We start from the raw sequence: 12,451 nt of genomic DNA on the forward strand, positions 1-12,451 counted from the left end.
TTCCTGTCAGACTGGAGGATATGGCTGGGGGGAGTGAGGGGAGAGAATTTAGCTTCCTGGCAGCTTGGTGTATGAAGCCATTTCTGAGTCTGGTGGTGCGGCAACGGAGGCTCATATACCTTCTTCCAGAGGGTAGGAGGCTGAACAGACTGTGTGCAGGGTGGCTGGTGTCATTCACAATCGAGGTAGCTTTCCGGGTGAGGAGGGTGGTGTATATGTCTTGCAAGGAAGGGAGTGGGACACCAATGATCTTACCAGCTGTGTTTACTATGCGTGCAGTGCTTTCTTGCTGTGTTCAGTGCAGCTACTGCCCCACACAGTGATGCAGCTGGACAGGATGCTTTCAATGGTGCCCCGGGAGAATGTGTTCAGGATGGGTATGGGAGCTTTCGCTCTCTTGAGCTTGCGGAGGAAGTAGAGGCGCCGCTGGGCTTTCTTCGTTAGTGATGCAGAGTTGGTTGCCCAGGAGAGGTCCTCACTGATGTGCACCCCCAAGAATTTGGTGCTGCTCACTCGCTCCACAGCAGCACCATCGATGGTCAGTGGTGGGTGTTCAGTGTGGCTTTTCCTGAAGTCAACCACAATCTCCTTTGTTTTGATGACATTCAGCAAGAGGTTGTTGTCTCTGCACCACGTGGTCAAAAGGTTGACCTCCTTCCTGTAGTGGGTCTCATCGTTCTTGGTGATGAGACCCACCAGAGTTGTGTCGTCCACAAACTTCACCATGTCATTGGTGCTGTATGTTGGTGTGCAGTCGTGAGTCAGCAGGGTGAAGAGCAGGGGACTGAGCTGTAAAAAAAAACCTGTTAAACTGTTATTGTGAGAAAATTACACATTTCTAGTGGCCTACAGATGTATCACAACATTTTATGTGTGAGCACTAATATCAGATCAAAGAAGGAGACAACCACTACGCCTCATTCAGCCATTTTAAACGGCTGCTAGATAACGCTGTTCATTTTCAATGCGCCGATAGTTCGGCTCTTTGTGCCGGCACAATCCGGAAGTAACCACCAAAGCTTCACAAGGCATCGTTCGCCCATCCCTAATTAAGGGTAGCTCCTTTAAACACCGGCTATTGAAGGTAGCCATTACTACGCTGTGTTTACCTCAGTAGCAGACGGCCTGAAGTTGTTACATCTGTTTTGTAGAACCCAGAAGAATGTTGCGCATGTTACCCATATTAGACATTCTGCATAACGTCACGTGACTTTATTGTTTACTTCGCCATTTTGGCAGGAAAGTAGTGGCAAAAATGAACGGCGCCAGCATGGATTTCAACCTGTCCGAGTTCACTGCGCACTTTAATTCAAAATACATAGGCAGCTATAAAGAAAAACTTGATCGATTAAACATTAGTGATCCATATAGCATTAATGCTATATGGATATATTAAAGTATATTAAAGTATACTATAAGTATACTAAAATATGGATAGTACACTTTTAGTTCACTTTTGATATACTTTTAAGAAGTATGCTTAGAAAATAGTTCACTTTTAATATACTTTTAAGAAGTATACTTGGAAAATAGTTAAGTAATTTTTATAGATTAAAATGGCTCATTTGAATTCCGCCGTAGGCATTCAGAATATGTGTGCTACCCAAATAATGACTAAAAGTAAGTCTTTGAGAACGGGTTTCTCAAGCCAGGTGGCGCATTAGACCAGGAGCTCATCTCCTGTTTCCAAAATGCATCACAAACTGCTTGAGAAAGCTGTTCTACTATGATAATTGGTGATTAAAATAAATTATGTTCAATAAGATGTACTTGTGTTTATTAACTGTTTATTAGATTAGTTAGCTTGGCTGATAGAGCTGTGCTGACGGGCTTGCCTCGGTTGCACTCAAACATCGTAGTTTGACGACGACTCTTCCCCTGCGCTACATCAGTGCTTGGCCCGGCATCTTCCGCATTAGGTAAGGGATGCTTTGCGTTTAGGTGGTATTTGAGACTGGAAGAACTCCTACAGTAAACTATTTCCGCATAGCACAAGGTGCAAACAACCAGTCTTGTCGAGGTTTCCATTAGGAAGCTTCTTGAAAATACATTTTCCCTGAAGCAAACCAGGCGGCTTCATAGCAGCATCCATGTTAGCACGTCACGTTTGATGTGATAATTTCATACACAAGGAATACACACAGGTTCGAAGACTCGTTCTCGCCCCCTACAGTGCAATTTGGCTACATCCGCGCTAAAATATCAAGGTGAAAGTCATCATAGCTTGCGTAGTATAGACCCAGCTCCCAACCCAACTTTGAGAATAGATAAACGGCAATATTTTTTGTAAGAGTCGGAGCGCGTTAACGCGCCTTAACGCCGATAACGGCCCACCACTACTTTTGATATACTTTTAAGTATGCTTTGAAAATAGTTCACTTTTGATATACTTTTAAGGAGTATACTTTGAAAATCGTTCACTTTTGATCTACTTTTAAGTATGCTTTGAAAATAGTTCACTTTTGTAAGAAGTATACTTAGAAAATTGTTCACTTTTGATATGCTTAGAAACAGAAAATGGTACACATTTCTTCTGGAGTAGGATGTACGTTTTCTATTTTTACACAGCAAAAACAGTCAAAATAATTTAAAAGTACAATACAGGTTACATTTTTTAGATCCATCTCATTCTAATTATTCATGTCTAGGAAAGTCTATTATGCATTGCACATTGAATCTTTTTTGTTACTGAAGCCACAACCTTAATTACTACCAAAACATTCTGAAACCCTATACTCTTATACTAATAATTGGGTGTGCTTTGCCTTCGGCAAGGGCACAACCTTTGTTCTCTCACATATATATTATTATTATTTGTATTTCTTTTTGCCCCCCTAAAACTCAGTCAATATTTGGCCTACATAGACAACCTAGGTGTCAAAAGTTTCGTCTTGGTAGCGATTGAGTTGCTTCTATTGGGATTTACGTTCCGTTGCATGGTTTAAGTGGAAATTAAGTTTTTGTGGCGAAAAGTGAAGCTAACTGTGGCTAACTTGCTAGCCACAGTCAATGACGCTACTTACGTCACTAACGTCACGAAAACTCGCGTGACTACCTCTAGCAGAACATTAGTTTAGCAGCTCGTTAACTTCTGGGAGATAGCTAAGCTAACTGCTTTACTGCAAGGCAGCTGCAGAAACGCCACAAGCAAAGAGGCCAGGGTGATAACTATTTACTAATTTTACTTTGTGATATGACACACAATTGTGACGTGTAATGTACAATATAAGCTGATTTTATTAAGGAAGTACATCTACTTTCGGAAACAGTAGTCTACTATGTCACTGAAGTATTAGCATCATGACATTAGCCTCTGTTGCCCGGGCAACACATACTACAGTGGTCTATGATGCATCTGTTTTCAATCGTTAAAATAAACATTCCTCACAAATACATTTTCGTTGTAGGATTTATTATGACATTACATTACAAGTAAACGATTTGTGGGTGAAATTATCATTACCTGTGGTTTCAAACCAGTGTTGCTCACTGCAACGCTGTAGCCTACGCGAGACACTACAAAAACATCTACACAGCTGTAGGAAGTCAAACGGCGACAGAACATGTTCGGCACTCCCCTTACTTAAATCAAAAGTCTATCTAACTACTAACCTTAACTTCATTGCCACAGCCTAAACTTTGTCAATCTGTTCATGAAAATAATTAATTTCAGGCTAAACCGTACAACGGAACGTTAAATCAAATTCAACCAACGCAATCGCTACCAAGACGAACACAGCAGTAATCTACTGTACTGTACAATTTACCGGGGCAGCTTCTCCACACAGGGCTGTATCGCACTTGGCGTTGTTACTGACAATAATCGCTACCAGTGAGCTTTTTATGAAAGCGATTTTCCACTAAATAAATGTCAAGCTTATTTACGTTTTTGGGGGCATATTTTCAGTTAGCAGATGGTACTGTTTGAATCGCGATTCCATCTTCTACTGCCGGTAACGTCGTAGAATAATCTTCAAAGGGGTTTCTTTATTCATGAATTGAATGCAATATGAGTAGGCAAAATGCCTTAAAATATCACGAGAAGGGAAAAGTTAAAAGGACGTTTAAGTCATAGAGATTAGGTCCATTTTTACACCGGTCTGCCAAATGTATTCGTTGATTCAACGATGAGACTGCCTCTTGCAGGGGAAATGAGAAGACATCTATTTCATTCTACACTTCACTCGTATTTTCAGTTGTAAATGAGCAGCAAAAAAAATCTTTTAAATCTATGTAATCTTTATAAATAACAAGTATGCATTTTTATATAAAATATACAGAAATATCAGTTGTAAAAATGTCATCCAAAAACGGACCCCTGTGCAACCGATGCAAGCAAGCACACCGTACAATTTCCCCAGAAATTGTACCCTCTCTAGTTATCAATTGGAGTATTAATGGAAAAAACGAAAAAGCTACTTGAGAAAAAAGCAGACAGAAGGGTTGCATTTGAAGGTTATACTGTCAAACTGACTGAAGAATGAAATGACGTGAAAAAATTAAGATATTTACAACTCTCTATCAACTTTCATTCGTCCTACTCTGGAGAGTCTTTGAAAGCCTACAAAAGCCCGGAGGGATATAAATGGACACAATCAACTGGATTAGTGATGAATATTCAGCTTTGAAGTCTACCGGCTACAAATTGCTATGTGTAACGTTAATGCAGTCAGTTTTATAACTTGTATAGCTAGCTAGCGTTAGCTAGTCTGTAACGTTCGTCAACGGTTAGCTACTAACTTTGGCTAACGTACATTATATCAGTGCACTTTTCATCACAAATATGCCATTACAAATTTATTACAGATAAGTCATTTCAAGAGACTGAATGATCCTCAGTTGAAGCCATGGGTGGTTGTCAGGAATTATGGGGTTCTTTTCTCTGGATCTTAGGAATCCTATAAAATGCTCTCTGTACTGTTCTCTCTACGTGTTGTGCCTCCTAGCGTCAATGTAGATTCAACAGCGAGCCAAACTCCTTTTTCAAGAGCCAGGAAAATGAGCCTTCTTGCTCCTTTATTGACTATTAGTCAAGCTGACAACATTGAAACGGAGTGAAACTACGAAAAAAAAATAGAAAATAGAAAAATGCTTAATTATAAAATACATACATAACTGATATGCAGCAATTGCGTTTGACTATTTACAACATCCAAAATCATCATCAAAGTCACAATATAACACATTGTATTTAGGTAATGTACATATTATGATCGTGTAAAACTTACAGTCATTGCTTTCTTTAAGATTCACACAACAGATTGAAAATACATAAAATTGATATTTTGGTATGTGACAGTTGATAGTTGCTATGTGAACGATGCCTGGTTTGTTTACATTCAAACATCCAAACATTCCAAACATGCTTTGCTTCCTGTACACTCATTTCAAACACATTAAATCACGTGAACATACAAAAGTTTCAAAAGTAACCCAATACATAAAACATATTATGGACAGAACAAAAACATATTATGGGCAGAACACTCTCCCTTTATCTTTTCCCCGATGGTTCAGGCATCCCAGCGCACAGCAGCTATCCACCATGTTGAATCAACGTTTATTTAAATAGGCAGCAAATTAAACTATGTATAATATGTATGTAGGTATATACAGTTAGGTCCATAAGTATTTGGACATTGACACAATTTATCATTTTGGCTCTGTATACCACCACAATGGATTTGAAATGAAACAATCAAGATGTGCTTTAAGTGCAGACTTTCAACTTTAATTTCAGGGTATTTACATCCAAATCAGGTGAACGGTGTAGGAATTACAACACATTTTATATGTGGCCCCCCCCTTTTTAAGGGACCAAAAATAATTGGACAAACTAACATAATCATAAATCTAATTGTCACTTTTAATACTTGGTTGCAAATCCTTTGCAGTCAATGACAGTCTGAAGTCTGGAACCCATAGACATCACCAGACGCTGGGTTTCGTCCCTGGTGATGCTCTGCCAGGCTTCTACTGCAACTGTCTTCAGTTCCTGCTTGTTCTTGGGGCATTTTCCCTTCAGTTTTGTCTTTAGCAAGTGAAATGCATGCTCAATTGGATTTAGGTCAGGTGATTGACTTGGCCATTACAGAACATTCCACTTCTTTGCCTTAAAAAACTCTTTGGTTGCTTTCGCAGTATGCTTCGGGTCATTGTCCATCTGCACTGTGAAGCGCCGTCCTATGAGTTCTGAAGCATTTGGCTGAATCTGAGCAGATAATATTGCCCGAAACACTTCAGAATTCATCCTACTGCTTTTGTCAGCAGTCACATCATCGATAAATACAAGGGAACCAGTTCCATTGGCAGCCATACATGCCCACGCCATAACACTACCTCCACCATGCTTCACTGATGAGGTGGTATGCTTTGGATCATGAGCAGTTCCTTCCCTTCTCCATACTCTTCTCTTCCCATCATTCAGGTACAAGTTGATCTTGGTCTCATCTGTCCATAGGATGTTGTTCCAGAACTGTACAGGCTTTTTTCAGAATCAGAATGGGATTTATTCGCCATGAAAGTTTGCACAGACAAGGAATTTGCTTTGGCAGGAAGGTGCATACAATAAACATATACCTAAAATTTTTATATGTGGACTATCTATACTAAGGGTACATAAACTAGCAGTACTAAGTACTAAACATTTTTGATGTTTTTTGGCAAACTCTAATCTGGTCTTCCTGTTTTTGAGACTCACCAATGGTTTACATCTTGTGGTGAACCCTCTGTATTTACTCTGGTGAAGTCTTCTCTTAATTGTTGACTTTGACACAGATACGCCTACCTCCTGGAGAGTGTTCTTGATCTGGCCAACTGTTGTGAAGGGGATTTTCTTCACCAGGGAAAGAATTTTTCTGTCATCCACCACAGTTGTTTTCCGTGGTCTTCCGGGTCTTTTGGTGTTGCTGAGCTCACCAGTGCGTTCTTTCTTTTTAAGAATGTACCAAACAGTTGATTTGGCCACACCTAATGTTTTTGCTATCTCTCTGATAGGTTTGTTTTGATTTTTCAGCCTAACGATGGCTTGCTTCACTGATGGTGACAGCTCTTTGGACTTCATATTGAGAGTTGACAGCAACAGATTCCAAACACAAATACCATACTTGAAATGAACTCTAGACCTTTTATCTGCTCCTTGTCAATGAAATAACGAACTCCCTTTATGAGGGAATAACATACACCTGGCCATGGAACAGCTGAGCAGCCAATTGTCCAATTACTTTTGGTCCCTTAAAAAGGGGGGGGCCACATATAAAATGTATTGTAATTCCTACACCGTTCACCTGATTTGGATGTAAATACCCTGAAATTAAAGCTGAAAGTCTGCACTTAAAGCACATCTTGATTGTTTCATTTCAAATCCATTGTGGTGGTATACAGAGCCAAAATGATGAAAATTGTGTCAATGTCCAAATACTTATGGACCTAACTGTATGTATGTACACTCTGGCGCTCCACTTGGCTCCAAACTTTCCTGCAAAAATGGCGATGACCGGTGCATGCTGGGATTGCGTGACGTCAACTCCCGGAGCTCTATTGGACCCTGTTGAAAAATGGCGTTGATGGGATGCATTTTAAGAATGACTACTAATTACATAAATCCAGCAAACAGGTATGTATAACATTTAATGTATAATACAAATATGTCTCATTGACAAGTATTTTTTTTGACCGGGTTTATAAAAGCAATTCATGTCTACTGAATTAACTAGGTAACAAATTGTCAAATAGTCATAAGAAACACGGACTACTGACGACTGAATCGTTTTGCACAGCCCTCTCAAGTAAATGTATTCTAGTAACTAGCTACAGTAGCTAATTATAAACCGTTGGCAACAAATAAATACGTGGTGACTTGTCCTGGTATTAAAAAACTGACTACTGGCCTGGCTAATGCTTACGTAAGGTGCCTGTAGCCTAAGGGGACCGTACTGATCGGTTCGCTCTCAACCTCATGAAACTACATTTAGCCTATGTTTGATTCATTTATCAGTTGTAAATATCCGACAAAGCCCTACAAATAGTGCATAGAACGTGAATTGCATGAAGGAACTGTACTTCTAACAGTATTTCTGTGCATAGAGTCAAGTTACGGCTGTATACCAGGCATAATAATAATCTCAGCTCGTACCAGGCACGGTGCAACAATAATATCATAATAGCAGATATCATTAATAACAACAGTAGGCCTACATCAATACAGGTCAACTGCACAACAATAATACATAGGCCTATTAACAATTCAGCCATAGTAATTTATGTAAACTACCACTCAATTTCCCTTACAATATGTGACATGCTCTGGTGAAAAGGGGCGGTTGTTGGCCAACTAATTTCTCAGTTTTTATACAGATTGTGAAAGTGCAGATTGTAAATTTTCAAATGATGTGTCATACATTAAAATCTGAAGATGTTTTTTTTTACCATGCCAATGTCTGGTATTGCCTAGTGCAAATATAACATATAAAAGGTAAATATTGAGATACAATCTTACTAGGCATGTGCCAGTATCAGATTTTGATGGTATGATAACCTTAAGAAAAAATACCAGTTTCACGGTACAGTGTTTCCCACAGATTAGAAAGCATTTTGTGGTGGTGGGGGTTCAAAATAATTCCTTCGTTAATAATTTGTTACACAGAACTTTATAATGTTAAATATTAATAAAAAATTATTCACACCTTCACAAAATCCACACGCCCAACCCAAAATTCACACCCCATTCAAATGTCTTTACCTCTACAACATCCACACGCGGTACCAAAAATCTACACACCTAACACCCTTAAGAGAGCGAGACATGGTCCTCATCCTCTAAACGTGCTTTTTTCAGTCGCAGAAAATACTTTTTAATACTCATCTGGATTGAAGCAGCAAACATTCAGTGTAAGAGTAAAAAAAAAAAGACATAACATTATTTATACGTTTATTTGATTCACAGCTGCTGTGTTTTGACCTCGACAACCCAACTGTATTTTACTGCAAACTTGCGACTAGTTAACTTTATAAAGAAGGCGCAATCACTTGTTTGCTAAGGGTCGGGACTCCAACATTAACACACTGACAACATTGTATTCAGAATATAAAATATTTTGTATAGCATGTTTTAATGTGTGATTGTGTAAAGGTGTTAACGAGATACCAACCTTTCGTGAACTTGTGAATTTTGCCAGCCGTCTTCTCTGCACCAAATAGGCCAAGCTTCCACGCTTCCAGGGATGATCTCGTTTTCATGGAGAACGACGCGGTGTGCACAGGGGAGGCGCTGTGTGTTTGTATGCGAGAGAGACGCGTGAATGACAGAGAGACGGAGGGAGAGCAGGGAAAGGAACTGGAGCTGAACGAATTTGCTGCCTGTTTTAAAGGGGTGATTGACTGGGTTTTTGGGGTATTTCACACTTTTCCTTAAGGTCTCCGAATAGGGTGTAAAGTCAATTTCCTAGTCCAGCCTTAGGTTGACGCGCTTTAAGCACTGGATCGACAGTCGGATGGTTCGTGGTTGATAACAGGGATTTATTGCAGCAAAGATTAACATGAATTTTGTACCTTGAATTGAGATGGTTCGAACAACCTGGATGTGCGAAACAGCAGTGGATCAAACGATTTCCATTGTTTCAAAAACGTAGCGCTTGTTGCGGACAAAAATCCTTTTGGCTGCATGCCTGCCAACTAGTCTAATGAGTATGGAAGCAAATTGTGACCAAAATTCTAATTAAAATGCATTTGCAGAAATGCTTTTTCATTTTAAGAATGTGTATGCATTATTTGACTCATAAATGAAATTAGTAATCAATCATCCTATTTGCATTTTAATTTTCTTCTTCAAGAGTGCTCAGTCTTTCACTTAATTAAAATGAAAAAGAAATAGACATTTGAGATTTAATTTTCAAAACATGCCCCAGCAAATAGATACCAAAATTCAATTTGAAATGCAAAATTTGAAAATTAAAATGCATTTGCAGAAATGCAAAATGAACGTACCAAAATTCTATTTGAAATTTAAAATTTGAAAATTTAAATGCATTTGCAGAAATGCAAAATGAACAAAAAAGCATTCTGAGCGGCGCAGCAGAGTGACGTCAGTAGCCGCTCTTCTTCAGCTCCCTGCTGACCGAGCTACCCATCTTGTTCGGTAGGGGGCGGTGTGCACATCTGCATTGCATTACATTGCAAATGTGCCGGGAAATTGATTGAATTGCCGGGTCTTTAGAGGACGCATCACAGACTGAGCAACTTGATGTCAAACAATGACTAAAACAGTGGCAGAGCATGTGTAAATCTGACAGCAGAGTATGCAGCCAAATCTGTGACAGCAGAGTATGCAGCCAAGCTCTCTATGACTTGTTCTACTCGGTCACGGGCATCAGACTCAGATATATTATTAGATTCTACCTGCTCAGCTAATTCTAACAGTGTTTGCACAATTTGAGGGAGCGCCATGATCTGTGATGCGTCCTCTAAAGCAGCGGTCCCCAACCTTTTTTGCGCCACGGACCGCTCATATAAGACATGTTTTCACGGACCGGCAGGGACGGACTAGGAGGAAAGATAGGCCCTGGACAGCTGCGCTGCTAATGCATGCACATTCTGGGTTTGATGTGATCCTAGTTAGTGACTTCCACACCTAATGTGAGCGCGCGGAGATTGACAAAACCATGTCTAGTGAATGTGATGTATTTTTGTATCTTAATTTTTCAGCCCCATATTTAAGTTTCTTAGCCTGGTTTTCCATCGTTATATTGTTACTAGCTAGCTTTCGATGTGTCAGTCCCACTGTTGTGTGTAAACGAGACTATAAGCTACGATAGTGACACCCGAAGTGCGTTCCTTATATCCAGTTTAGGCCTATTCCATAATTTTGTTTGATTGTTTGATTTCTGTCACGGCAGAAAATCCTGCTTGATGTTGGAAATGGAAGCGGGGTTTTCAGTGCTTTAGTGGCAATCTCAGGATAGCCTTCATCCAAAACACCGATAGAGTTGTTGTCTCAAACAGGCTTCATTGAGTGGTAACTATCACTTGTCATGTGTCAAGAGAAAGAGAAGCATGATACCGCTCAATAAAGCCCACAAACTTGCTAAAAAATTAGTAAACAAACGTCTTTGCAGAGCTTTTTTGCTCAGGGGAAAAGGCCCGCGGAGAAGGAGAGAATCCGGTCATTTTTCAGAATAAAACGTCTTTCAGACTCTGATAATCAATTAAAAGGAAATAATGTTATTAATTCTTTTTTGTGCGGCCCGGTACGAAATGACCCATGGACCGGTACCGGTCCGCGGACCGGTGGGCACCGGTTGGGGAACGCTGCTCTAAAGACCCGGCAATTCAATCAATTTCCCTGCACACTTGCAATGCAATGCAATGCAGATGTGCACACCGCCCCCTACCGAACAAGATGGGTAGCTCGGTCAGCAGGGAGATGAACAAGAGCGGCTACTGACGTCACTCTGCTTCGCCGCTCAGAATGCTTTTTCGTTCATTTTGCATTTCTGCAAATGCATTTTAATTTTCAAATTTTACATTTCAAATTGAATTTTGGTATCTATTTGCTGGGCATGTTTTGAAAATTAAATCTCAAATGTCTATTTATTTTTCATTTTAATTAACTGAAAGGTTGAGCACTCTTGAAGAAGAAAATTAAAATGCAAATAGGATGATTGATTACTAATTTCATTTATGAGTCAAATAATGCATACACATTCTTAAAATGAAAAAGCATTTCTGCAAATGCATTTTAATTTTGGTCACGATTTGCTTCCATAAATGAGTGACTCGACTAGACTGCTTTAATTAGCTCTACTAGGTCAGGTGCTGCAGTCAGCTGTCAAAATGGACCGTGGCCAACTCAATTTCGCATCTCCACATTGCTTAACATTACACAAGCAAATCCAAATACCAACAAAAATATTATTCAATTAAGTTTTGATAAATGCAAAACACTTAATTTAATTTTTATCCCAATATTCCATAACTATAAATAATAATAATAAACATAACCCCAACATTCCGGCCCCTAATTGTTCTGTACACAAATAGTACAATTGCAAAACAAACATCCCTTACGGAAGGAAAATATATTGCAGTATATTGGAAAATATGTGATATATTAGGCAATATATTTCCATATATGGGATATAATATTTATATTTTATAATACATTGCAACATATTTAACATGAATATATAATATATGTGTTTATATAAATCCCCAAATATATGCAATTTTATATGTACAAATACCACCATAATGTATTCCGATTTATATGGGAAAATGTATTGGTAATATATGTAAAGATATTGTGTCACATGTATGTTTAATATACGGTAGAATATATTTTAAATATATGTAAAAAAATATAGCTGCAAGCAGCAATGGTGGATTCCTCCTTCAAAATGGCAAAATGTTGTAAAATTGACATAATAGATAGTTACACCGGGATTACCCAGAAGAC

General features: G+C 39.0%; 1 protein-coding gene across 1 annotated transcript in view; it reads left to right on the forward strand.

The window, feature by feature from the left end:
* The first annotated feature begins 7,558 nt into the window (after positions 1-7,558).
* The window catches only part of LOC136945819 (presenilin-associated rhomboid-like protein, mitochondrial), a 67,970-nt gene continuing 63,077 nt past the window's right edge, over positions 7,559-12,451 (forward strand). Inside the window, exon 1 of the mRNA XM_067239894.1 lies at positions 7,559-7,615. Coding sequence (XP_067095995.1) covers positions 7,566-7,615 — 50 coding nt within the window. The 5' untranslated portion in view covers positions 7,559-7,565. The remainder of the gene's footprint in view (positions 7,616-12,451) is intronic.

The sequence above is a fragment of the Osmerus mordax genome, chromosome 7, assembly GCF_038355195.1.
Source record: "Osmerus mordax isolate fOsmMor3 chromosome 7, fOsmMor3.pri, whole genome shotgun sequence".
NCBI lineage: Eukaryota > Metazoa > Chordata > Actinopteri > Osmeriformes > Osmeridae > Osmerus > Osmerus mordax.